A 26,810-nucleotide genomic window follows, 5' to 3' on the forward strand; every position below is an offset into this window, starting at 1 on the left:
AAGAAAGGGCCGCAACTGGCGAATCAGGCGAACCTGACAAAAGGTCCCCCTGGTTACAGCCGTCAGATGTTCCTCCAAGGACAGCTGCATATCCAGGAGGACTCCCAGATTGCGAGCCCTCTCTGTGGGGGCCAATGACTCGCCCCCAATAGTCAGTGATGGAGTCAACTGACTATATCGGGATGCCGGGAGCCACAGCCACTCAGTCTTGGAAGGGTTGAGCTTGAGCCTGTTCCTCCCCATCCAGACCCGTACAGCCTCCAGGCACTGGGACATCACTTCAAGGGCATCGTTGGGGTGGCCTGGGGTGGAGATGTACAGCTGGGTGTCATCAGCGTACTGGTGGTATCTCACCCCAAAGCCACGGATGATCTCACCCAGCGGCTTCACATAAATGTTGAACAGAAGGGGCGAGAGGACCGATCCCTGCGGCACTCCACAAATGAGAGGCCTCGAGGTCGACCTCTGCCCCCCTGCCAACACAAACTGCGACCGGTCGGAGAGAAAGGAGGAGAACCACCGCAACACGGTGCCTCCCACCCCCAACTCTTCCAGCCGGTGCAGCATGATACCATGGTCGATGGTATCAAAAGCCGCTGAGAGGTCTAACAGGACCAGAACAGAGGAACAACCCCTGTCCCGAGCCCTCCAGAGATCATCAACCAACGCGACCAATGCCGTTTCTGTGCTGTGCCCAGACCTGAAACCCGACTGGAACGGATCTAGATAAGATGTTTCCTCCAGGAATTGCGGAAACTGTCGTGCGACCACACTCTCAACAACCTTCGCCATAAAGCGAAGGTTGGAGACAGGACGATAGTTGGCCAATATTGCCGGATCCAGGGACGGCTTCTTGAGGAGAGGCCTCACCACCGCCTCTTTCAAGGCGGTGGGGAAGTAACCCTCACTCAACGAAGCGTTGATAACACCCTGGAGCCAGCCTCGTGTAACCTCCCGGGAAGCCAGTACCAACCAGGAGGGACACGGGTCCAGTAAACATGTGGCCGCACTAAGTCTCCCCAAAATCCTGTCCACATCATCAGGAGTCACAGCATCAAACTCCTCCCAGATAACATTCTCAAGACTATTCCTCGTCACCCTGCCCTGATCTACCCAGTCAGAGTCCAAATCCCCCCGGATCTGGGCGATTTTGTCATACAGGTATTGTCCGAAATCCTCCGCCCTGCCTTCTAAGGGATCCTCCCGCACTCCTGGATGGAGCAGGGCGCGGGTCACCCTAAACAGGGCAGCCGGACGATTCCCTGATGACGCAATAGAGGCGGAAAAGTAGTTAGACTTTGCCGTCTCTATCGCCACTAGGTAGGCCTTAATATGCGACCTTACCAGTGTTCGATCAGATTCAGCGAGACTGGCCCTCCAACCGCTCTCCAGGCGTCTTTTCCGGCGCTTCATTTCCCTCAGCTCCTCAGTAAACCAAGGAGCCGCCCGGGATCGGCATCGGGTCAGAGGCCGCAAAGGCACAACTCGGTCCAAGGCCCCACCAGCCGCCCGATCCCAGGCGGCTACCAGGTCCTCGGCCGAGTCATGTGCTAGATCCTCAGGAAATGGCCCAAGCTCCGTCTGGAACCTATCAGGATCCATCAGGCGCCTGGGGCGGATCCATCTAATTGGATCCACCTCCCTGCGGCGAGGGGTCGCGGTTCGAAGATCTAGGCGAAGGAGTGAGTGGTCAGACCATGACAAGGGTTCCATGTCTATATCCCCTATAACAAGACCACTCAACCACTGGCCAGAGACAAAAATCAGATCCAGAGTGTGACCTCCCCTGTGAGTAGGGCCATGAACTAACTGGGTCAGGTCCATGGCCGTCATGGAAGCCATGAACTCCCGAGCCACCTCAGACGTTTCACCGACGGATGGCAAGTTGAAATCACCCATGACTAAAAGCCTGGGTGTATCTACTGCCACCGTGGCTATCACGTCGAGTAGCTCAGGTAGGGCTGTTGCCACGCGGCAGGGAGCCAGGTACGTAAGCAACAAGCCCATCTGAACCCCACGGCCCCACCTCACAAGGAGGGACTCACATCCGGCTATCTGAGGCACAGTGGTCTCCCTCGGACATAAAAATCTTACCTTATAATTCTCTGTTGGGTTGAATCCCCTGTGGTTTTACAAGAGGTAGGGAATCATCATAAACAAAGGACTAAAAAAATTTTGTTCTCCTTTTGTTTAATTTTTTCCAGAGTGTACAGCCAGATGCTGCCTCCCCCATGCACGTGAGTATTTGGCTAGGAGAAATCTGAACAGGTTTAACAGGGAGGAAGGCATGGAACTGGGGTTAGAACAGAGTTTCTCAACCTTGGCAACTGTGAGGATTTCAACTCCAAGAATTCCCAGAATTCCTCAACTGGGGAATTCTGGGAGTTCATGTCCATATCTTTTAAAGCATGCAGGCTGGGGAATTCTGGGAGTTGAAGCCCTCCCATCTTAAAACATGTTGGCTGGGGAATTCTGGGAGTTGAAGTCCACATCTCTTAAGCCATGCTGGCTGGGGAATTCTGGGGATTGAAGCCCATTCATCTTTAAGGATGCTGGCTGGGAAATTCTGGAAATTGAATTCCACATCTCAAGCCATGCTAGCTGGGGAATTCTGGGAATTGAAGCCCACATCTAAGCCATGCTAGCTGGGGAATTCTGGGAATTGAAGCCCACCCATCTTTAAGAATACTGGCTTGGGAATTCTGGGAGTTAAAGTCCATCCATTAAAGCATGCTGGCTGGAGAATTCTGGGAATTGAAGTCCACCCATCTTAAAGGATTCTGGCTGGGAAATTCTGGGAATTGAAGCCCACTCATCGTAAAGGATGTTGGCTGGGGAATTCTGGGAGTTGAAGTCCACATCTCTTAAGCCATGCTAGCTGGGAAATTCTGGGAATTGAAGCCCACCCATCTTAAAGTTCCTGAGGCTGAGAAACCCTGACCTAAAACAAATTCTTGGCTGGGCAACTGGTGACCCAGTTCTTTCTGGGCCAGGCACTGTGTGTCATAAATCTCAGCCACATCCCCAAAGCTTTTTCAAGCTTCATTTCTCCTGGCAGGGACACAACTGGATCATTGCCTACAGCCGGCCGGTTTACTTCTGCGTGGCTTGCCTCTTGATTTGGCTGCTGGACCTGTGTGCTCGGATCGGGCTCTTCCCTCCCATCGTCCTCTACGACGTCACCCTCTTCTCCACCGACTTCTTCTACTGCACCCGGGACGTGGCTATCGGTATGTGACCGATTGTGGGGTTGGGAGAGCTCGGACATTGTTAGGCAACACGTGGTATGAAGTGGTTGGATTCAGCCGGTTCAGGTGAATTGGTAGTTAAATTGCTTGCTGTCCCCTCCCACACTCCATTTTGGCTCCCAGGTAACTGCAGGGAGGCTGCCTAGGCCCAAAATGGAGCGTGAGGAGGGTGCAGCCCCCCCCCCCCGGCCCGTTTTCGCTCCAGGAGGCTGCAGAGAGGCCTATTAAGCCCAAAACGGGGTACGGGGGGGGGTCGTGTCCCCTCGCAGCCCGTTTATGCTCCCAGGAGGCCGGGTGCTTCCTGTCACTTCCCTAGCCATGCCCACCATGGCCACGCCCACCCAGCCGGTCATTAGGGCAGAGAACCGGTTGTTAAATTAGTGATGGGGAATTCGAGAAATATATTCAATAAATGGAGAAAAGATGGGGGTTGCTTGGACACTGTTTAAGAAAATGTTGAATTGAAAATGAATACAACAATGGAGAGAGAATGGAAAGGGGAGTAGAGGGATAGCTAGGAGGGAGAAGAGAGGAAGGGGAGAGAGGAACAGAAGAAAGGGAAAAGGAGAGGAAGAAAGGGAGGGGGAATAAGAGTAGGAGAGAAGGTTAGAAAGGGAGGAAGAAGGAAGGAGTGGGGGAAAGGAAGGGGAAGGAGGGGAGGGGAGAAGGAGAGGAGGAAAGAAGAAAGTAGATGAGGACAGAAGAAGGGAGGGAAGGGAAAGAGAGGAGAAGGAGAAGAAGGATTGTTGTAAAATAAGGGAGATGGAATGGTAGAAGAGCAACCCCGAGTATACTTAAGCTTTTTAGGATAAAGAATGAACTAATACAAAAGTTAAAAGAGAATATGTATGATTAACAATGGATAAGATAAATTGAAACAATGTCAAGAAATTAGGATTTGAAGGGCGGATGGTGATACTGTTTATATCAGGGGTCTCCAACCTCGGGCACTTTAAGACTTGTGGACTTCAATTCCCAGAATTCCTCAGCCAGCAAAGTCTTAAAGTGCCCAAAGTTGGAGACCCCTGGTTAATATAATAAGTACGGAAGGTATTAAGACAAGATTAAAAAAAAAGCAGGGAAAAAGAAAAAATTGTATAAGATATAATACAATCAATACTCTGTTCATAAAATATGTATGTGAAAGAAAAAAAATCAATAAAATTTGTTTTTTTTAAAAAAATAATAATATTTGAATCCCACCCACCCTGGTGGTATGCGGACGTAACGTCTCCCCAGGCCTAATTTTTTTCTCTCCTGGTTTTCTGTTTTTGTTTGTTTGTTTGTTTGTTTGTTTGTTTTTTCCCCTCCCCCAGTGTTCACCCTTTGCTTCCCCGCCATCTTCCTATTTGGGCTCCTCCCGCAAGTCAACACCTGCTTCATGTACCTTCTGGAACAGGTCGAGATGAACATCTTTGGCGGGACAGGTGAGGAGGGAAAGGATTAAGGGGAGGAGTTGGGATCTTTTGGAAAGTGGGGGGGGGGGGGCTGAGGGAACATCTTTGGAATTTGACGACTTGTTGTTGTTTGTTTTTTTTCCAAATCTTACTGCCCAATTTTTAATCCAAATATTCGGTTTCTTCAAATTCAAACTGCCCACTCAGACTTTTCAGGTTCTTGCTACCCTAATCCACATTGATTTAATCCATACAAGAGCCTTGGTGGCGCAGCGGACTAAAGTGCTGTTAAGTAGCACTTAGCTGCCAGCTGCCTGCAATGACTGCGAGTTCAAATCTCACCAGGCTCAAGGTTGACTCAGCCTTCCATCCTTCCGAGGTAGGTAAAATGAGGCCCTGGATTGTGGGGGTAATAAGCTGACTTTGTATAAAAAAAAAGAACACCGCTTGGGGAGGGGGGGGGCGAAAGCCCTACTAAGCAGGTATATACAAAAGTATGAAGGCCATTGCTTAATGCATTGTAAGCCGCCCTGAGTCTCCGGAGAAGGGAGGCATATAAATCGAACCAATCAATCAATCAATAAAAAAATAAAAAAATAAATAATAAATATATATAAATAAATAAATAAATCATACATACATACATACATACATACATACATACATACATACATACATACATACTAAAAAAAAGGTAGAAAGACTGTAACTGGAAATACAACACCAAAAACAATGAAAAATCAAAAACAGCCAAGATGTCCCAAAAAGGCAAAAAGAAAAAAGAAAGAAAGAAAGAAAGAAAAAAGAGAAAGAAGGAAAAAGAAAAGCAAAAGAGCAACAAGATTTTTCAAATTTTACTACCCAGTTTTATAATCCAAATACTCAATTTCTTTAAATTCAAAATGCCCAATCAGATTCTTCCGGTTCTTGATACCCTAATCCACGTAGATTTAATCCATAAACAATACAAAAAAGCCAAGAACAATCAAAACAGCCCAAAAGGGCAAAAATGAAAAGAAAAAATTAAAATTAAAAAGAGAGGGGGGAAAAAAAAAGAGAGAGAGAAGATAGAACCAGATCAGCGCAAAAAAGAAAGAAAGAAAGAAAGAAAGAAAGAAAGAAAAATTCACTAGTTCAAAAGTCAGGTATTTGCCCAAAATATCCAACCTGCTTTCCATCCCCAGGAGCATAACAGATTAAAGTTTAATTTTGTGCGTATTGTTTAATGGACTGCTAGATTGGCCATGCCCACGCAGTCACATGACCACCGAGCCACGCCCACCCACCCAGTCTGCGGGGGACCTCCCCCCAACAGGACTGTGAATTGGCCCCCTGTTTGAAAAGTTTGAGGACCCCCGCAATAGAGGAAAATATTTGTGGCTTGGGCTTGGTGCTCTCTGAGCTTGGTGGTTTTCTTGCATAAGTTTCATGAGCCAACTATATAACAACATCAGTGCTAGAAGGGAGGAGGTTTTGAGGAGGAGGAAGAGGAGGAGGAAAGGAAGACTAGGAGGAGGAGATGGAGGGGAAAGAGAAGGAGAAGGAAGACTGTGTGGTCCTTGGTGCTCTCTGAGCTTAGTTGTTTCATGACCCAACTAGGGAATGTCATCAGTGCGAGAAGGGGTGGTGGGGTTTTGCTCCTTGTTAATAAGAGATTCCCCCAAGGCGAAACAGTCCTCAACTTACATTTCATTCAGCGTCCATTCAAAGTTACTGAGAAAGCCTCCAGTTTTCTCCACTAGCATTTTATTTGTAGCTTTGTTCCAAGAAATTTTTCTCTTCGACTTCCCAGTCGAAGCCTCCCACCCTGAGATCTCTTGGTGGTGACCTGTCCGGGCCCAGCTCAGATCAGCCGAAAGTCAAGCAGAAACTTGCTATTCACTGCCCTCTTTTCCTTTTTCCACCTCCAGCTGCTACCAGCCCTCTCACTGCTTTGTTCGCCCTGCTCCGCAGCATCCTCGTGGCCAGCCTTCTCTACGGGTTCTGCCTCGGAGCCATCAAGGTATCCACTCTGGGAAGGAGGGTTCCTTTGGTGGGGGGGACGGGGGTACTATCTATAATGGGTCAGCCCCCAAAACGATGTTTTAACCCCCAGGTTTGACCACACGGAGCGAATGTCTACCCCGGTTCCCTTCAGTGCTTGATTTGGTGAAAACACACCCTAAAATATTCCAGAGGTGTTTTTTTTTTTTTTTGTCAAGAGGCAACTGGTTTTTTCTTCGAAGACATTTCGCTTCTCATCCCAGAAGCTTCTTCCACTCTGACTAGGATGGTGGGGGAACAGAAGGATTGATACTCCTTGCAGACAAAGCTGGTCATTTGCATCCTTTGAGAGGGTCGTTGAGGCCACTTGGAGGTTTCTCTGTGTCCTCAGGGTCACCTGAGTGGTGCTCCTGGCTCCTATAGTCTGCAACTTTTTCCTCTGGAAATCCATTCCTCCTCCCACACCATTCCAAGGGTGTTCACCCCAAATTGCATAGCTAAAAGTCTGTAGAGATTCTCAGTCCTCCAGGTTGTGGTTGTCCCAAAGGTGCTGTCAGCACTTCAAGCTGCATTTACTCTAGAGCTGACATAAGAAGAAGCGAAGGCGTCTGGAAAGGGACGTTTGACTTTTCACCTACTTTTTTCCCCTGGAGATAATATCCCCTAGGAGATGGGATGGGAGGGGGGAAATTCCTTTGAGCCGGAGCAGTAGATTAGGGGTAGAATGACTTGGAAGATGGCCAATGAGTGCAGGGGAGTGGGGAACGGAAAGGGAGGGTTTTGGGTCTGGAAGTCAGAAGTTATCTGAGGACACAGATAAACCTCCAAGTAGCCTCAATGACCCTCGAAAACCGTGATGGCGAACCTACGGCACGCATGTCGGAAGTGGCACGCAGAGCCATCTCTCTGGGCATGCCAGTTGTCACCTGTTGCTCGTCCGGATTCCGGCTCGCACATGTGTGCCAGCCAGCTGATCTTTGCACACGCAGGCGTGCCACAAACTGGAAGACCAGGTGACCAGCACGTATATGCATGCCGGAAACTGGAAGCTCAGCTTCCCGGTGCGCTCATACGTGCCAAGGAACTGCTCTTCCAGTTGCACGCACTCACGCAACTGAGTGCTCTCCCATTTCAGCACTCGGTGACGAAAAGGTTTGCCAACACTGCTCTAAAAGGATGCAAATGACCAGCTGTCTGCAAGGAGGATCAATCCTTCCCTTCCCCACCATCCAGCCAGAGTTGAAGAAGCTTCTTGGAGGAGAAGCAAAACGCCTTCAAAAAGAAAAAAAATCAGAAAGTCCAGTTGCCTCTTGAAAAAAAAAAACACCTTTGGGACAACCATAACTTGGAGGATGGAGAACCTCCATAGACATCCTAAAATAAATTGTTGCCGCTCCTGGATTACACAACCTGGCTAAAGATCCTGTGCTTTGCAAACAAACCTGTGCTTCGTAGAGTTGATATGTTGCCAACGCTGGCATGCCGGGGACATCCCTTGTGTTCTCTTCCCGCTTTCCAGGTTCCGTGGGGTGACCAGCATGTCCCCGTCCTCTTTTCGGTCTTTTGCGGCATCCTGGTGTCCCTATCCTACCATCTCAGCCGTCAGAGCAGCGACCCCACCATCCTCTGGTCTGTAGCTCCCCCCCACCCCTACCCCAACCCTCGGGAGGGGGGCGGTTTCGCTAGGGAGAAGACAAGACCCCGTCGCTTGGATGCTGCTTTCAACCAGTTTTCTCTCCTTCTCCGATGATGGTTAGGTCTCTGATCCGCACCAAGCTTTTCCCCGAGTTTGAAAACCGCAATGTGGACAATCCCCCAGTTGGCGTGAAGGATCCCCTCCCGGAGAAACTGCGCAGTTCCCTGGTGAGGAAGGCATTTGCCCTGAAAAGCAGACCTCTAGCTCGGCCATCCCTTCTTAGGGGGGGCTGTTAACGTGGTGGCCCGCCAGCGGGCAGTGGAGCTGGCAGCAGAGTTCAGACAGTGAGGAGGTTGGGGAGAAACATGGGCCAGTCTTGGAGGCTGGGGAAGGCTCGGACAAGGGCTCTGCGTCGGAGGCAGAAAGGGGATCAGGGCCATCTGGCAGTTATCAGCTGCCTCCGGAGCTGGACAGCAGTGAGGCAGAGGAACAGCTGGAGCCTGTTCCCAGTGTGCGCATGCGCAGAGCTGCCAGAAGAAAAGAACAGCTAAGAAATCAGGGTCGACTTGGGAGTAAAGCCACAGGTGGACGATGAATGGCCCCTCCCATAGGAAATAAAAGAGGAGCGAAAGGGGAGTGGGCTTTTGCAGGAAACAATTCGGTCGGTTCAGGAGTGTGAAGATCTGTCCGTAAATTTCAGAGACTGTGCCACGTCTTTCCTTGCACAGCACTCCGTTTGGAAAATATTTACATGGCAGCTTTCCAAGCGAGATAAGGTCTGTGGTCATAAATTCACCTTTGAAAGACTGTTTGCCAAGGCCTTTGCTGAAGGTAAATGAGAGGAATTCACATCCGTTTAATAAAAGGGGTTTCGTTGGGACCAGGATTCTGTTTCGTGCTTTTTGGGGAAGCCTAGGTCAGAATAGTTAATGGGGAGGAGGAACTAAACCAGGAATGTCAAACTCTTATTTCATTGAGGGCCACATCAGAGTCATGTTTGACCTTGCCGGGGGGGGGAGGGTGGTAGCGTGTCCAGGATGGGTGTGGCCAGCTTGACATCACCTGTGTAAGGGGTGCCTGTGGTGGCCCGAGAGCTCCATTTTCGCTGGCAGAGGGTTACAGGAGGCCGTCCCAGCTGAAAATGGAGATTGGGAGCCCGTTTTCGCTGGCAGAGACACCGCAGGATGGTCCTTCGTTGTCTCCAGGGCGGCCTCGCAGGCCAGATCTGAATTTGACCCCCCTCTGAACTAAACCATTGATGGAAAGGGGTGTCCAAGGAGATCCAGCCCTGGAGAAGTTGCATTCCGAATTGAGAGCTTCTGGCTTCTCCTTTTCTCCTGTTCAACATATCCATCCCACTGTGTTAACTCCTGGGACATATCTTTTTTGCGCCAAGAGTATAGCTTTACTGAAAAGCCATACGGGTGCAGAAGGAGAAAAACCAGTTCTGACGTTTTCGCGTGCAAACAGCAGAGGAAAAACCTTTTCCTTTTTTCTCTGAACCTCCCACTGTCCAATATCCCCCAATCAATTGTACTTGCTTTATTTTGGGAAACGGCCTGTCTGCCTCGGAGGTTCCCAAGCGATGACCTTGGAGGGTTTGGGCCTGTCTCACGCTTCCAGGCGGCACAGTCTGTTTACTGCAAGCGGGGCTGAGTAGCGAGTCAACCGTGACAATACCTCTTTTGTCCCTTCTGCCCAATGCAGCGCGAGATCCTTCACTCCGACCTCGTCATGTGCTTCATCATCGCCGTGCTGACCTTCGCCATCAGCGCCAGCACCGTCTTCATCGCTCTTGAGGTACCTAAGACATGAGTCAGCATTCTGCGGCTCTGGAGCCGCATGTGGCTCTTTCATCCCTCTGCTGCGGCTCCGTCACTCAAAATATGTGTCACAACCGCCAATGTGCGACACCCGCCAGCATGTGATTTATTGAGCTTTTCAACCCCTGGTAGGCCAACCATGGCTAAATCCAAGAAAAGAAAAGTTTCAGAAGAAAACAGAACGTTTAATTCAACTACATATGCTAGTTTTGCGGCCGCTTAAGAAATAGTCAAGCACGGGAAGGATTTTGTGGCTTCCGTTGTTTTCTTTTCTGTGGGAAACAGGTCCAAATGGCACTTTGAGTTTTAAGGTTGCAGACCCCTGACCTATGACAAGAACATTGAGGGGCAGGGAAGGAAGGGGGCCATGGGGTGGGCAGTAGGTAGCAGCTTGCAGGGTGGATTTGATTTAAATCAAGACGATTTAAATCACGATTTAAATTAAGTCGATTTAAATCATGATTTACTGTATTTTTCAGGATATAAGACACACTTTTTCCCCTCTAAAAGAGGGTGAAAATTTGGGTGCGTCTTATACACCGAATGTAGCCAAAACCGCGAGGCACGGAGGCGGCGATGGGCTGTGGTAATCCCTGCAACCTGGAACAGCTGATTGGGGATATTCCAGGAGGCCGATCCACCCGCCAATCAGCTGCTTGTGCTGAATCAGGCTGCAATAATGTGCTGAAACTGACTTGGCTGGTTGCTGCTTGCTGCAAGGACGTGTCAGAGTTTGCAGCAGCAATCACATCCAGAAAGCACAAACAAGTAACTGATTCAGCAGGATTCAGTAACTTCTCTTTATATATAATGTAACACACGAAGTACATATACAATACCAAAAGCAGGTTTTCCAGCGTGGTAGTAAATACAAGCAAAACACAAGCAGAGGAGAGGAGTTTCAGTTTCAGAGCAACTGCAGCTTTAGTACAGAACAGTTGAGTTAAGTCACGCCCAGGCTCCTTGCTGTCTGCTTCCTTGTTGCTCACACAGCAAATACTGTTTCAGTTTCCAAACAGCCCTCAACTCTCTCACACACTGACAGGATGCTAGCCAGATGAATCCCGATGGATGCTGGTAGGCAGAGGCAGAATTTTTTTTTTCTTATTTTCCTCCCCCAAAAATAAGGTGCGTCTTATACTCCAGAGCATTTTTATACTCCGAAAAATACGGTAAATCACAATTTAAATCATGATTTAAATCACGAGTAAAAAGGCTTGATTTTAAATCAACTCGATTTAAATCATAATTTTTAAAGAGCAACTGCCATCTCTGTCCCGCAGCGGCTTCTCTTTGATCCGCTGTTGACTCACCAACAGTCCCATTCATTTTAATTGGGCGGCTGGTGATGCGACATTGACACAACAAAGTGAGGGACGTGGCAGGCAGCAGGTAAGTGGATTCCCGCTAACAGGAGCTGCTGCCATGACGGATCTGAAATGACAGGTGCTCTTTCAATGTAAACAGGGGTGAAATGCTCCCGGTTCAGACCGGATCACCCGATCCGGTAGCGATGGAGGCGGGTGGTTCGGAGAACCGGTAGCAAAAATCCCTGCCATCCCCCCTCCATGCCAAGCTGAGCCGCACAATCATCAGAGGCTTTTTCTTACTTTTAAAAGCATTTTTTCTACAACCTCTTCGGCCGAAAAAATGCTTTTAAAAGTTTAAAAAAAAAGGCTCTGATGATCGCGCAGCTCAGCTGGGATCGTCAAAGGCTTTTAAAAGAAAAAAACCCTTTTTTTCTTTTAAATGCCTCTGACGATCGCAACTGAGTTGCCTGATCATCAGAGGCATTTAAAAGAAAAAAAGCCTCTGCCGATCAGGCAACTCAGCTGGGATCGTCAGAGCCTTTTGGAAGCATTTTTTTTTAGAAAAAAATGGTTTTAAAAGTAAAAAAAAAAAAAAATTGGCCACCCCCACCCAGTCACATTACCCCCCCAAGCCACGCCCACAGAACCGGTAATAACAAATTTTAGATTTCACCACTGAATGTAAGGACTCGTTCTTTGATAGTTAGAATCTTTAATATTATTATTTGCAAACAAAATGAAGGTTTTCCTATTTAGCCTGGATTCACTGAGTGAGTTTACCAAAAATGTAAAATATTGCAGAATATTTACTCATTCTACATAACTAAGCTCCGTTTCATGCTGAATAAACCAAATTATCCATGTATCTTAAATAGGAAATTATCTTTAGATAGATTGTTTTTACTCCAAAAGCATTTGATTAAAATAAATTTGATAAAAATAAAAAAAAATCCATTTAAATTAAAAAAAACCTGATTTTTTTTAAATTTAAAAAAAACTGATTTTTTTTTTAGATTTAAATCAATTTTTTTCCCATTTAAATCTAAATTCCATCATCGATTTTTATCCATCCTGGCGGCTTGGCGTGTGGTTGTGGGGGAACACTGGCTGTACACTCGACTTACTACAGTTGGTTTTGTGATCGTTCAGAGTTACAACGGCACTGAAAACGGTGACTTATGACCGTTTTTCACACCTACGACCGTTGCGGGATCAGAATTCCGACTTTTGGCCACTGACTCCCATTTTATGACGGTTGCCTACCGAAGTTTGTGGGCGCTCCAACACTGGAGGCTTTTAAGAAGAGATTAGACAAGCATTTGTCTGAAATGCTTGATATAAGGTTTCCTGCTGAAGCGGGGGGTTGGACTAGAAGACCTCCGAGATCCCTTCCCACTCTGCTTATTCTGTTATTCATGCGATCCCCACAAGCATGCTCAAATGGGGAAGCCGGATTCTTTGTTAACGACGGTAACTTAAAACCACTTCAGTGATTCGCTTAACAGCTGTGACCAAAAAAGTCGTAAAACGGGAGAGAACTTACTTAACAACTATCTCGCTGAACGGAAAGGCTCAACTGTCGTAAGTCAAGGACTAACTTTATGGATGAAGGGCTGCGTATAGTGGAAGGTGTCTCAGCCCAGCTTCTGCAGGGTCCGGTGTGATCGCATGACCCTCGCAAGGGGATGGGGGCAGCCATAAAAACTTGGGAAGCGGGTCATAAGTTACTTGGGGGGAGTCCGTCGTAACTTCAAACATTTGCTAAACGGGCGGTCGTAAGTCGAGGACTTCCTATAATCTTTGCGTTTCTCCTTTATTTTGCCCTTCTCAGTCTGTCCTAGGTTACGTGCTCTATGCCCTGGCAGGGCTGGTTGGTTTTGTCACCCACTACCTCCTGCCCCAACTCCGGAAGCAGCTGCCCTGGTTTTGCCTCTCGCAGCCCGTCCTGAAACCACGAGAATACAGTCAGTTCGAAGTCCGCAGTAAGTGCGCCTGGATGGGAAGTGAATGGAAGAGCCTGGGAGGCTCTGAGCTTTACGGCTTTCCCATCATCCCCGACCACGAGGCATGCTGGTTGAAAGTGAAGGCGGCGGTTGGGCATCGAACTAGATTCCAATTTAATTCCTTGCGTGGAAACCTCTGATAGGATGGCATCTAGAGCAGAGTCTACCGTTAGCAATTTAAAGGTGGGTGGACTTCAGCTCCCAATATTCCTCAGCCAGCATGGCCATTGCCAAGAATTCTGGGAATTGAAGTCCGCCCATCTTAAAAATGCTGGCTGGGGGAATTCTGGGAGTTGAAGTCTGCCCATCTTAAAGCATGCTGCCTGGGGAATTCTGGGAGTTGAAGTCCTCCCCTCTTAAATCATGCTGGCTGGGGGATTCTGGGAGTGGAAGTCCACCCATTTTAAAAGTAAGCTTGCTGGGGATTCTGGGAGTTGAAGTCCACCCATCTCAAAGCATGCTGCCTGGGGGATTCTGGGAGTTGAAGTCCACCCGTCTTAAAGCATGCTGGCTGGGGAATTCTGGGAGCTGAAACAGTGGGCTAGACTGTAGATTAGAGTAGCTGCAGACCAGATTAGGAAGTCGCAGAATCCCTTGGGCTTTGAGCTTGTCAGATGATTTGGGATTGAAATGGGGGAAGCGAAGTTGTCTCCATCCTTTTCTTTTTCCCCTCTACTTCCCCCCTCCTGTCCTTCAAGGCGCTGCTGAGTTGATGTGGTTTGAGAAGTTGTACGCCTGGCTGCAGTGCGTCGAGAAGTACGTCATCTACCCAGCTGTGGTGCTGAACGCCTTGACGATCGATGCCCACTGGGTCAGCAGCCCTCGGCAGGAGAAGCTCTGCATTCCGTAAGTCCATCTCGTCCCATCCGACCTGCAGTCCCTTTACGGTTCCCTTTCCCTATTCCTATTCCTATTCCATTCCATTCCATTCCATTCCATTCCATTCCATTCCATATTTATTCTATTCTATTCTATTCCATTCCATTCCATTCCATTCCATATTTATTCTATTCTATTCTGTTCTGTTCTGTTCTGTTCTGTTCTGTTCTGTTCTGTTCTGTTCCGTTCCGTTCCGTTCCGTTCCGTTCCGTTCCGTTCCATTCCATATTTATTCTATTCTATTCTATTCTATTCTATTCTATTCTATTCTATTCTATTCTATTCTATTCTATTCTATTCTATTCTATTCTATTCCATTCCATTCCATTCCATTCCATTCCATTCCATTCCATTCCATATTTATTCTATTCTGTTCTGTTCTGTTCTGTTCCGTTCCGTTCCGTTCCGTTCCATTCCATATTTATTCTATTCTATTCTATTCTATTCTATTCCATTCCATTCCATTCCATTCCATTCCATTCCATTCCATATTTATTCTATTCTATTCCATTCCATTCCATTCCATTCCATATTTATTCTATTCTATTCTATTCTATTCTATTCTATACCATTCCATTCCATTCCATTCCATTCCATTCCATATTTATTCTATTCTATTCTATTCCATTCCATTCCATTCCATATTTATTCTATTCTATTCTATTCTATTCTATTCTATTCTATTCTATTCTATTCTATACCATTCCATTCCATTCCATTCCATTCCATTCCATTCCATTCCATTCCATATTTATTCTATTCTATTCCATTCCATTCCATTCCATTCCATATTTATTCTATTCTATTCTATTCTATTCTATTCTATTCTATTCTATTCTATACCATTCCATTCCATTCCATTCCATTCCATTCCATTCCATTCCATATTTATTCTATTCTATTCCATTCCATTCCATTCCATTCCATATTTATTCTATTCTATTCTATTCTATTCTATTCTATTCTATTCTATTCTATTCTATTCTATTCTATTCTATACCATTCCATTCCATTCCATTCCATTCCATTCCATTCCATTCCATATTTATTCTATTCTATTCCATTCCATTCCATTCCATTCCATATTTATTCTATTCTATTCTATTCTATTCCATTCCATTCCATTCCATTCCATTCCATTCCATATTTATTCTATTCTATTCTATTCTATTCTATTCCATTCCATTCCATTCCATTCCATTCCATTCCATATTTATTCTATTCTATTCTATTCTATTCCATTCCATTCCATTCCATTCCATTCCATATTTATTCTATTCTATTCTATTCCATTCCATTCCATTCCATTCCATTCCATTCCATTCCATATTTATTCTATTCTATTCTATTCTATTCTATTCTATTCTATTCTATTCTATTCTATTCTATTCTATTCTATTCTATTCCATTCCATTCCATTCCATTCCATTCCATATTTATTCTATTCTATTCTATTCTATTCTATTCTATTCTATTCTATTCTATTCTATTCTATTCTATTCTATTCCATTCCATTCCATTCCATTCCATTCCATATTTATTCTATTCTATTCTATTCTATTCTATTCTATTCTATTCTATTCCATTCCATTCCATTCCATTCCATTCCATATTTATTCTATTCTATTCTATTCTATTCTATTCTATTCCATTCCATTCCATTCCATTCCATATTTATTCTATTCTATTCTATTCTATTCTATTCTATTCTATTCTATTCTATTCTATTCTATTCTATTCTATTCTATTCTATACCTTATTCTATTCTGTTCTGTTGCTGACCCCTGCTACAATAAACGGAGGGAGCAAATCTTTGAAAAATTTGCATTCCTTTTTTCTTTTTTTTTAAAAAGAGAAGAGATAGGTAATCCTTGTCACTGCCTTTCCTCTCCCTGCACCCCATCCGACCCCAGGTGCCGAGCTCTTCTCCTCACTGTGGCCGGCATGAAACTTCTGCGGAGTTCCTTCTGCTGCCCCCCGCAACAGTACGTCACCCTGGGCTTCACCGTGCTCTTCTTTCAGTTCGACTACAAACAATATTCGGAGGGTTTCCTCACCGACTACTTCATCATGTCTATTTTCTTTAGCAAGGTGCGTTCTGGTTTGGGCCCTTTCCCCCTCCCCCTTTTCTATCTAGAAGGAAGAGACCAGGGGTGAAGTCCAGCAGGTTCTGACAGGTTCTGGAGAACTGGTAGCAGAAATTTTGAGTAGTTCAGAGAACCAGCAAACACCACCTCTGGCTGGATCCAGAGTAGGGTGGGAATGGAGATTTTGCAGTATTTGTCTCCCAGGAGAGGGGAGGGAATCGGATTTTTGCAGTATCCTTCCCCTAGGGGTGGGGTGGGAATGGGGATTTTGCAATATCTTTCCCCCAGGAGTGGGGTGGGAATGGAGATTTTGCAGTATCCTTCCCACAGGAGTGGGGAGGGAATGGGGATTTTGCAGTATCCTTCCCCTGCTACACCCACCAAGCCACACCACACCCACCAAGCCACAACCACAGAACCGGTAGTAAAAAATTTGAATTCCACCGCTGAAAGAGACCAGTGGCCCACAGGGATTTACTGCTATGCTTGGGGTTTATTGGATGTACAGGTAATTCCTCACCTTTCTCTTTTTCTCTCCTCTCTGTGGTTTTCATTTGTCTTTTTTCCCCAGCTGTGGGACCTCTTGTACAAGCTCCGGTTTGTCCTCACCTACATCGCGCCCTGGCAGATCACCTGGGGCTCGGCCTTCCATGCCTTTGCCCAACCCTTCGCCGTGCCACGTATCCTTTTCCGAGATGGGGTGGAAGGAGGGAAGGAATTTGTTTGCCTTCCCTTGCTAAAACCAAATGTCGGGATGTGGTGGCTCAGTGGCTAAAGATGCTAAGCTTGTCAATCGAAAGGTCAGCAGTTCAGCGGTTTGAATCCCAAGTGCTACATAAACGGGGTGAGCTGCCGTGACTTGTCTCAGCTTCTGCCAACCTAGCAGTTCGAAAGCATGTAAAAAATGCCAGTAGAAAAATAGGGACCACCTTTGGTGGGAAGGTAACAGCGTCCCGTGCGCCTTTGGCATTGAATCATGCCAGCCACACAATCCCGGTGTCAAGTTTTGAGGTCGTCTCAAATAAATTGCATTTCAAACAAAGTCTTTGAAGAAAAACTCCTATTTATTAAGCACAGCATTCTAAACCCGACTACATCGAAGCCAACACTGACTTCTAGCCCCCAAACCCTCCCTTTCCGTTCCCCACTCCCCTGCACTCATTGGCCATCTTCCAAGTCACTCTACTCCTAATCTACTGCTCCAGCTCAAAGGAATTTCCCCCCTCCCATCCCATCTCCTAGGGGATATTATCTCCAGGGAAAATAAGTAGGTGAAAAGTCAAACGTCCCTTTCCAGACGCCTCCGCTTCTTCTTATGTCAGCACTAGAGTAAATGCAGCTTGAAGTGCTGACACCCGTCTTTGGACAGCGCTGGCTCTCTTCGGCTTTGAAACAGAGATGAGCACCACCCCTTAGAGTCGGGAAAAAAACTAGCACATATGTGTGGGGGGAACCTTTACCTTTACATTTTAAAATTGTCAAGGTTGGGAAGCCTGTCTTGGGTTCAAATCTATCTCCATAACAGAGAGATTTGGAAGTGAAACCTGACTTATCTCTGGTTTGTTTGATGTGTCCTTAACCCTGGCTTGTCCAGATTCAGCCATGCTGTTCCTTCAGGCTGTTCTCTCGGCGCTGTTCTCCACGCCTCTCAACCCGTTGCTAGGCAGCGCCGTGTTCATCATGTCTTACGCTCGCCCCGTCAAATTTTGGGAGCGCGATTATAAGTGAGTTGGGAATATAAAGCCCTCCAGAGCAATTCATTAGCTTTAATTAATTGGAGAGGTTCCCGGGGGGGCGGGGGGACAGGGGGGAAGGGGTTCTAACAGCAACGATTGCTATCCTGTGGTAAAAAGGATCATCCTGTAATGCTTAGAAAACTACTTTTTTCTATGACAATAGTCAGGGGTGGGATTCAAAAAATTTAGCAAGGGGTTCTCTGCCCAGTTGCTTGGTGGGTGTGGCCTATTTGGCCACCTGCACCACCGGGTGGGGGGATTTGCCCTCCCCAGGCTCTGGAGGCTTTCCTCGAGCCTCTGGGAGGGTGAAAACGGCCTTCCCCGGGGTCCGGAGGCCAGAAAAGGGCCCGTTTCTGGACTTCTGGTACTTCCGGTAGGCCCAATTTTTGCCCTCCCCAGGCTCCGGAGGCTTTCCTTGAGCCTCTGGGAGGCTGAAAGTGGCCTCCCCCAGGGTTCGGAAGCTGGAAAGAGGTCTAAGGTTGAGAAATACTGATTTAAATATTGGTAGCGATCACAGCTCCATGATTTAATGGAAAAATAGAGAGGGCCAGCTATTTAAACTGTCTTTTTGGGGAAAGGAGTTGAGGATTTGACAATGTGCCTCTTAATTTATCACATCAAATTGGGCGATCAGATGCAGGTTGCAATTCTTCAGACAGCCACTAAGAGGCAGCAGCATTCCTGTTGAATAGAATAGAATATAGAACTGTGATGGCGAACCTATGGCACACGTGCTACAGGTGGCACGGGTAGCCATATCAGTGGGCATGCGAGCTCAGCTCCTTTCGGGCCTTCTGGGTCCACCAGAAGTAGGGAAACGGGTTGTTTCCTGCCTCCGGAGGACCTCGGGGAGTGGAGGGGAAGGCCCATTTTTTGCTGTCCCTGGCCTCCAGAGCCTCCCTAGGAGTCTGGGGAGGGTGAAAACAGCCTTTCCCACCCACCCCCGGAGGCCCTCCGGAGGCCAGCAATGGCCCGTTTGCCAACTTCCGGTGGAACCGGGCGTTTTCGGCCTCTGGAGGGCCTCGGGGGGGGGGAGCCGTTTTCATCCACCCCAGACTCCTAGAAAGGCTCTGGAGAGAGAAAAACAGTCCTGCCAGGCCATCGCATGCCAGGAGTGGGAGGAGGGTCGTATGCGCGGGGTGGGGTGCATAGAATTATGGGTGTGGGCATGCACGCGTGTGACCCCCCCCTGCCCCCTCCCTCCTGGCACGTGATGGCAAAAAGTTTAGCCATCACTGATATAGAATATAAATAGAATTCAGAATAGAATTCAGAATAGCATAGCATAGAATAGAACAGAATAGAGAATGATAGGATAGAATAGAATAGAATAGAATAGAATAGAATAGAATAGAATAGAATAGAATAGAATAGAATAGAATAGAATAGAATAGAATAGAATAATTACCCCTTCCTGATCTTTTTTTTTTTTATTATTTATATGCCGCCCTTCTCCGGAGACTCAGGGCGGCTTACAAGGTGTTAAGCAATATGATCTAATGTGCATCTTTCCTTCTTCCCAGCACCAAAAGAGTAGATCACTCCAACACCCGACTGGCTACACAGCTTGACCGCAACCCTGGTAGGTTATCGGACAGCCCCGTACAATGGACAATCTCGCAGGGGAAGTGATGGGTACACATAACCCTTGACTTATGACTGTTTGCTTAACGATCGTTTGAAGTTACAATGGACCCCCTCAAAAAGCACTTAACGACTCAGTTCTAAAGCTCTGAGGGACCATTGCTCCCGCGGTCACACAGCCACATTTTGTGGGATGCCGCAAACAGCCATAAATGTGGGGTGACACTTTTTTTCAGGGCTGTTGTGACTTCCAACTGTCATTAATAAATGTCGTAAATTGAGGACTACCTGCAGACCTTCTTTTAACGACTCCACAATCCCTTGTGGGGTGGAGTCTGGGAAAATGAATGGAGCTGAGTGTTTACTGGCCAGATGCCCCTTGCCAGTGCTGAGTTTTGTTCAGCAGATATATTCTCATCGTGCCCAGGGAGAGAAATATCTGCTGCTATCTAGGATCGAACTCACAGCCTCCTGATTGCGAGGCGAGAGCTCCACATCTAGGCCGCCACACCAGTCGTTATTTTAGCAATTTTCTTTCTTCTTTGTCATTTAATGACCCCGTAATCCCTTGCATCGGGGTGGAGTCCAGGCAACTGAATGGAGCTGAGTGTTTACTGGCCGGATGCCCTTCCTGTTGCCAATGCTGAGTTTTGTTTACTGGCCGGTTGCCCTTCCTGTTGCCAGTGCAGTTCCGCAGATATATTTCTCATGGTGCCCAGAGAAAGAAATCTCTGCCTCTACTTAGGATCGAACTCACAGCCTCCTGATTGTGAGGCAAGAGCTCCACCTCTAGGCCACCGCACCATGAGGACTACCTGCAGATGCTCCAGAGGAAATATAGCTGGTTGCATGCTTCATTCACCCCTCACCTGCTTCCGCCATCCTGCAGGTGCTGATGACAACAACCTGAACTCCATCTTTTACGAGCATCTGACCCGCTCGTTGCAACACACCCTCTGCGGAGACCTGTTGTTGGGACGCTGGGGCAATTACACCACGGGGGACTGTTTCATCCTGGCCTCGGATTACCTGAACAGTCTCGTTCACCTCATCGAGATCGGCAACGGCCTGGTCACCTTCCAGCTGCGAGGCCTCGAATTCCGCGGTGAGCCGAGAGGGAAGCTGCAATTGGGTGGGCGGTCGAGGTAACCAGATTGGGTCTCTGTCAGCACTAGAGTAAATGCAGACATCAAAACCTGACAGTCTCCAAGGTAGGAAAGCCAAAGACGATACTAGGTCCCCAAATCAAATCCTGCCTGTGTCGGTAGCGATCCACCTATTCTCTGGCCTCTCAGAAATAATTTCCCCCCCTAAATCCTAATTTTTCCCAACAGAATATGTACGATTAACGATGGATAAGAGACTGTATATTTAAGACATGTTTATGAGAAATAAAAATGAAATAAAAATTCAAAAAAACCCCAAACCCTTAAAAATACACTTTTCCCAAAAGGTTTCCACAATTTTGGCCACTGCGATATATTGACGGCGGCAAGACGACCGCGTGCCATCGCGAATTGAAGATGGCATCACTGAATTGCCGTCTCAAATCTCCGCCAGAAACGTTAATGAAGTTTTTTTAAAAAAAAAAAACTTTCCAGGGACGTACTGCCAGCAGCGGGAGGTGGAGGCCATCACGGAAGGCGTGGAAGAGGACGAAGCCTGTTGCTGCTGCGAACCGGGGCACCTTCCCCGCATGCTGAGCTTCAACGCGGCCTTCGGGCAGCGCTGGCTGGCTTGGGAAGTGGCCGCCACCAAGTACGTCCTGGAAGGTTACAGCATCAGCGACAACAACGCGGCCTCCATGCTCCAGGTGTTCGACCTGCGGAAGATCCTCATCACGTATTACGTGAAGGTGAGGGAACCTCACAACTGGGAATTTTTTCTCACACGGATACCCGGATCTTTCGCCAAGGCTGTTTTAATTCAAAATTTCTCTTTTGCCGTTTTGGGGGGGGGGGAACCAGCCCAGGGAAATCAGTTTATCATGGAATAGAAAATAGAATAACAGAGTTGGATGGGACCTTGGAGGTCTTCTAGTCCAACCCCCTGCTCAATCAGGAGACCCTGTACCATTCCAGACAAACATTTGTCCCAATTTCTTCTTAAAAACTCCCAATGTTGGAGCGTCCACAACTTCTGGAGTTCCACTGATTTAATTGTTCTAACCGTCTGGAAATTTCTCCTTAGCTCTAGGCGGCTTCTCTCCTTGATCAAACCAAGATCAGGATTTGATTGGCAAGTCTTAAAACTCCAGCATGCCAGTAGTTGGGAGCCCACAAGGTCGTCTCGCCAACTCCTGGCATACCACGTCCACATTTGGTCACCATGATACAAAAAAAGACGTTGAGACCCTAGAAAGAGTACAGAGAAATGATAACAAGGGGGCTGGTTACATACGAAGAAGGGTTGCAGGAACTGGATATGTCTACTTTAATGAAGAGAAGGACTAGGGGAGACAGGATAGCAGTCTTCCAATATCTCAGGGGCTGCCCCAAAGAAGAGGGAGTCACGCTATTCTCCAAAGCACCTGAGGGCAGGACAAGAAGCAACAGATGGAAGCCACTCAAAGAGAGAAGCAACCTGGAACTAAGGAGAAATTTCCTAACAGTGAGGACAATTAACCAGTGGAACGGTTTGCCTCCAGAGGTCCGTGATGGTGAATCTATGGCACGCGTGCCACAGGTGGCACGTGTAGCCATATCAGTGGGCATGCGAGCTCAGTCTGCTGCGCATACACACTGGCCAGCTGATTTTCAGGCCTTCTGGGCCCACCAGAAGTAGAGAAACAGGTTGTTTCCTGCCTCCAGAGGGCATCGGGGGGTTGTGGGGAAGGCCTGTTTTTTGCTGTCCCTGGCCTCCAGAGCCTCTCTAGGAGTCTGGGGAGGGTGAAAATAGCCTTCCCCACACTCCCTGGAGGCCCTAAGGAGGCCAGAAATGGCCCGTTTGCCCACTTTCAGTGGGACTAACAGTTGGCAAACGGGCCGTTTTTGGCCTTTGGGGGGTGGGGAAGGCAGTTTTCGCCCTCCCCAGACTCCTAGAAAGGCTCTGGAGCCACGTGAGAGAGAAAAACGGGCCTACCGGGCCATTGCGTACCAGTAGCGCGGGGGGGGGGGGTTGTGCACACATATATGGGGGTGGGGTGCATAGAATTATGGGGGTGGGCACGCACGTGCACGCCCCCCCCCACACCCCCTCCCTCCTGGCACGCGATGGCAAAAAGGTTAGCTATCCCTGTTGTAGGTGCTCCATCACTGGAGGTTTTTAAGAAGAGACTGGACAACCATTTGTCTGAAATGGTGTGGGGTTTCCTGCCATGGGCCGAAGGTTGGACTAGAAGACCTTCAAGGTCCCCCTTCCAACTCTGTTACTCTGTTAAAACTTCAACCACGAACATGAATTGTACGAAACGTGATGAGGTTTGCCTGCCCTTCCTTTGACTCACCTTCTAGTAACCGATCCCAACTTTTAACCTTCCAGTAGCAATAAAGCCCCCACTCGCCACGACAGATCTCTCCCTCCCCTCCTTCGCAAAACCTAATCCCGGCCAGCCTTCGGTTGTTTAAGCCACGTTGATAAGGAAAATTGAATTTTGACACAGCATCTTGATGGAGAAAGAAGAGAGATGATGTTTGAAGGCTCTGGAGGTTTAGGGTGGTTTGAGCCTAACATGACCTCAGCCATTGTCTTTTTAAATTTGGTTTTATAGCTTGCTGTGATTAGCAAGCCCAAGTGAAGATTAAATGTTTAACCTTTTAACACTTCTCTTCCTTTCCTTTCCACATTCCTTTCTTCTTCTCTCCTCTCCCTTCTTCCTTCCTATCTTCCCTCCCCCTTCCCTTTCCCTCCTCCCTCCCTTCCTTCTCATCTTCCCTTTCCCTCCTTCCCATTTCCTTCCTTCCTTCCTTATCACCTTCCCTCCCCCTTCCCTCCCTTCTCATCTTCCCTTTCCCTCCCTCCCATTTCCTTCCTTCCTTCCTTCCTTCCTTATCACCTTCCCTCCCCCTTCCCTTTCCCTCCTCCCTCCCTCTCTTCCTTCTCATCTTCCCTTTCCCTCCCTCCCATTTCCTTCCTTCCTTCCTTATCACCTTCCCTTCCCCTTCCCTTTCCCTCCCTCCCATTACCTCCTCCCTCCCTCCCTCCCTTCTCATCTTCCCTTTCCCTCCCTCCCATTTCTTTCCTTCCTTCCTCCCCCTCCCTTGCTTCCTCTGTCCCTCTTTCCCTTTCCTCTTTTTCCTTCCTTCCTTCCTTCCTTCCATCCATCCATCCCATTCTCTTCCTTCTTTCCAACCTATCTCTCCTCCCTCCCTCATCTCTTTTCCTCCTTCCCCTTTCCTCCCTCCCTCCCTCATCTCTTTTCCTCCTTCCCCTTTCCTCCCTCCCTCCCTCCCCTATTTTCCTCCTCCCTCCTCTTCCTTCCTCTCTCCCTCCCTGGCCCCCTTTCCTCTTCCCCACAGAGCATCATCTACTACGTGACTTGCTCCCCGAAGCTGGAGGAGTGGATGGGGAACGAAGGCATCCAGGAAGCTCTCCGGCCTTGCACTGCCCTCAACTACGCCGACAGCGACCCCACCTTCAACCTGAACATCGACGAAGACTACGACCACCGCATGGCGGGCATCTCCCTGGCTTCTTTCTGCAACATCTACCTCGACTGGATTCAGTTCTGCGCCGGGCGCAGGGAGAAAGTGAGTCGGGAGCCAGAGGGAAGAGAGGGGGAACCCCAGGATTACCTTAGAGTTGATTTCGGAACTTGACAGACCCTCCCAATTTCTGGAGAGTGGGGTCCACAGCGGCTCTAAAATTTATCTCCCACCTGTCGTCTCCCTCCTTCTGCAGGCCGTGGACCGGGAGTGGAATTCCCGCCTGGTCACCCTGTGCTTCGGACTTTGCATCCTGGGCCGCAGAGCCCTGGGAACTGCCTCCCACAGCATGTCAGCCAGGTGAGAGGAAGCCCATGCATAGTATAGTCTTTATTTTTCATTGTACTTCATGTATACAGCAAAATTGGTGCAATCAGTGGCAAAAAATACAAACAAGATAAATAGTATAGAGAACAATCCCTATGCAAATAATTAGGGGGAGAAAAAGAAAGAAAAAGAAAGCTAGCCCTACGTTTCCACGTGTGCGTGGAATGATTGTGGTTGTGTTTAAGAGCACAAGGATAGAAACTATTTTTAAACCTACTGTATTCTTTGGAGTATAAGGCGCACCTTTTTCCCCCCCTAAAAGGGGATGAAAATTTAGGTCGGTCTTATACACCGAATGTAGCCCCGCCCACCTGTTGGCCCCCACCCTTTGGCCTCTGCCTCCCAGCAGTTTACCTCCTTGCAAGCAAACAGCAAGAAAAAACAGCTCCTTTCAGCTTCAGCACATCCTGATTAGCACAAGTCAATTGGATCGGCCTCCCCGACTCTCAGCTGATTTGCTCTCAGCTGTTTCGCAGCGGTAAATTGCTGGGAGCAGATTTTTTTTTCTTCTCCTTGTGCTAATCAAGCTATGCTGAAAACGAAAATGAAAGTAAAGCAGGCTGTTTGCTGCAACGAGGTAAAATTGCTCAGAGGCAGATTTTTTTTTCTTCTTTTTCCTCACCAAAAAAGGTAGATGCGTCTTATACTCCAAAAAAATACGGTATTTGTTCGGCTGGCTATGATTTTTGCTAGAAATCCTGCTTTCTAGCAAAGCTAAATCGCATGACCCAGCTGCTCAGATTGTCTTTGTTTCCTTTGGTGACCTGCCTTGTCTCTTTCCGTAGCCTGGAGCCCTTCCTTTACGGTTTGCACGCCCTGTTCAAGGGCGACTTCCGAATCACGTCGCCCCGGGACGAATGGGTCTTTGCCGATATGGATCTTTTGCACCAGGTGGTGGCGCCTGGCGTGCGCATGTCTCTGAAGCTGCATCAGGTAAATCCGGCCCTTTCCGATTCTTTTTCACTCCCGAGTCGCTGGCAGGCCGCAAAGCCTCCCTCAATGGCCTTGTTTTCGGATGGGAGGGTAGTAGAAATGCTTGAGAGAGTCCGTTTCGTGTACTGGTGAAGATATCTGGCTAGAAAATGGGAGACCATGAGTTCTAGTTCTTGTTTGGGCCCAAAGCAAGCTGGATGGCCTTGGGCCAATCACCAGGAGACCGTGAGTTCTAGTGCCGCCTTAGCATGAAAGCCAGCTGGGTGACTTTGAGCCAATCACCAAGAGACAGTGAGTTCTAGTGCTGCCTTAAGCATGAAAGCCAGCTGGGTGACTTTGAGGCTATAACCAGGAGACAGTGAGTTCTAGTGCCCCCTTAAGACATGAAGGCCAGTTGGGTGACTTTGAGCCAATCAGGAGACTGTGAGTTCTAGTTCCGCCTTAGGCATGAAAGCCAGCTGGGTGACTTTGAAGCTATCACCAGGAGACAGTGAGTTCTAGTGCCACCTTGGGCATGAAAGCTGGCTGGATGATTTTGGGCCAACCGCTAGGAGCAAAAAGCCAAATCTATGACCTGGGGCCAGCCACTCTCTCAGCCCTAGGAAGGAGGCAATGGCAAACCTCTTCAGAAAAAAATTGCCAAGAAAACAGCTGGGACTCCTCCAGCAGAATTGGACACATCTGAATGGAAGAAAAAGAAATAAGAAATGTTGTTCGTGTGTGTATAAAAGTGTCTGTAATCCAGCAAAATGCCTGGCAGTTTATTCAAAGTTTATGCAGGGGGCACCGCTGAGGATTCTGGGAGTTGAAGTCTGCCGATGGAGAAAGGCTGTAAAATGGTGGATTCTGGGAATTGGGGATGCTCTTTTCCCAGAGATGGAGGAGTGGGCCCTTCTCCCCTCCCCGTCCCCTGTCCCCCCATTGACGTGACACCTCCCCTCCCTCCCTCCCTCGCAAGGACCACTTCACCTCCCCGGATGAATACGACGACCTGGCGGTGCTGTACGACGCCATCAAATCCAACAAGGAGAAAATGGTGATTTCCCACGAAGGGGACCCCGCCTGGCGTAGCGCCATCCTCACCAACACGCCCGCCCTGCTGGCCCTTCGCCACGTGATGGACGACGCCAGCGATGAGTACAAGATCATCATGCTCAACAAGAGATACCTGGGCTTTCGGGTTATCAAGGTAGGGCAGACGGAGATTGGTGGAGACTTGCC

General features: G+C 48.0%; 1 protein-coding gene across 1 annotated transcript in view; it reads left to right on the forward strand.

The window, feature by feature from the left end:
* Positions 1-26,810, forward strand: part of PCNX3 (pecanex 3) — a 60,544-nt gene that overhangs the window by 24,640 nt on the left and 9,094 nt on the right. Inside the window, exons 13-31 of the mRNA XM_060694348.2 lie at positions 2,205-2,237; positions 3,059-3,230; positions 4,565-4,675; positions 6,556-6,647; positions 8,148-8,257; positions 8,386-8,491; positions 9,972-10,064; positions 13,229-13,379; positions 14,099-14,246; positions 16,193-16,370; positions 16,938-17,046; positions 17,961-18,090; positions 19,626-19,684; positions 20,576-20,791; positions 21,288-21,541; positions 24,144-24,374; positions 24,526-24,629; positions 25,442-25,589; positions 26,548-26,778. Coding sequence (XP_060550331.2) covers positions 2,205-2,237; positions 3,059-3,230; positions 4,565-4,675; positions 6,556-6,647; positions 8,148-8,257; positions 8,386-8,491; positions 9,972-10,064; positions 13,229-13,379; positions 14,099-14,246; positions 16,193-16,370; positions 16,938-17,046; positions 17,961-18,090; positions 19,626-19,684; positions 20,576-20,791; positions 21,288-21,541; positions 24,144-24,374; positions 24,526-24,629; positions 25,442-25,589; positions 26,548-26,778 — 2,676 coding nt within the window. The remainder of the gene's footprint in view (positions 1-2,204; positions 2,238-3,058; positions 3,231-4,564; positions 4,676-6,555; positions 6,648-8,147; positions 8,258-8,385; positions 8,492-9,971; positions 10,065-13,228; positions 13,380-14,098; positions 14,247-16,192; positions 16,371-16,937; positions 17,047-17,960; positions 18,091-19,625; positions 19,685-20,575; positions 20,792-21,287; positions 21,542-24,143; positions 24,375-24,525; positions 24,630-25,441; positions 25,590-26,547; positions 26,779-26,810) is intronic.

The sequence above is a fragment of the Pantherophis guttatus genome, chromosome 18 (genome assembly GCF_059756535.1).
Source record: "Pantherophis guttatus breed Tessera chromosome 18, ASM5975653v1, whole genome shotgun sequence".
In the NCBI taxonomy this organism is placed as follows: Eukaryota; Metazoa; Chordata; class Lepidosauria; order Squamata; family Colubridae; genus Pantherophis; species Pantherophis guttatus.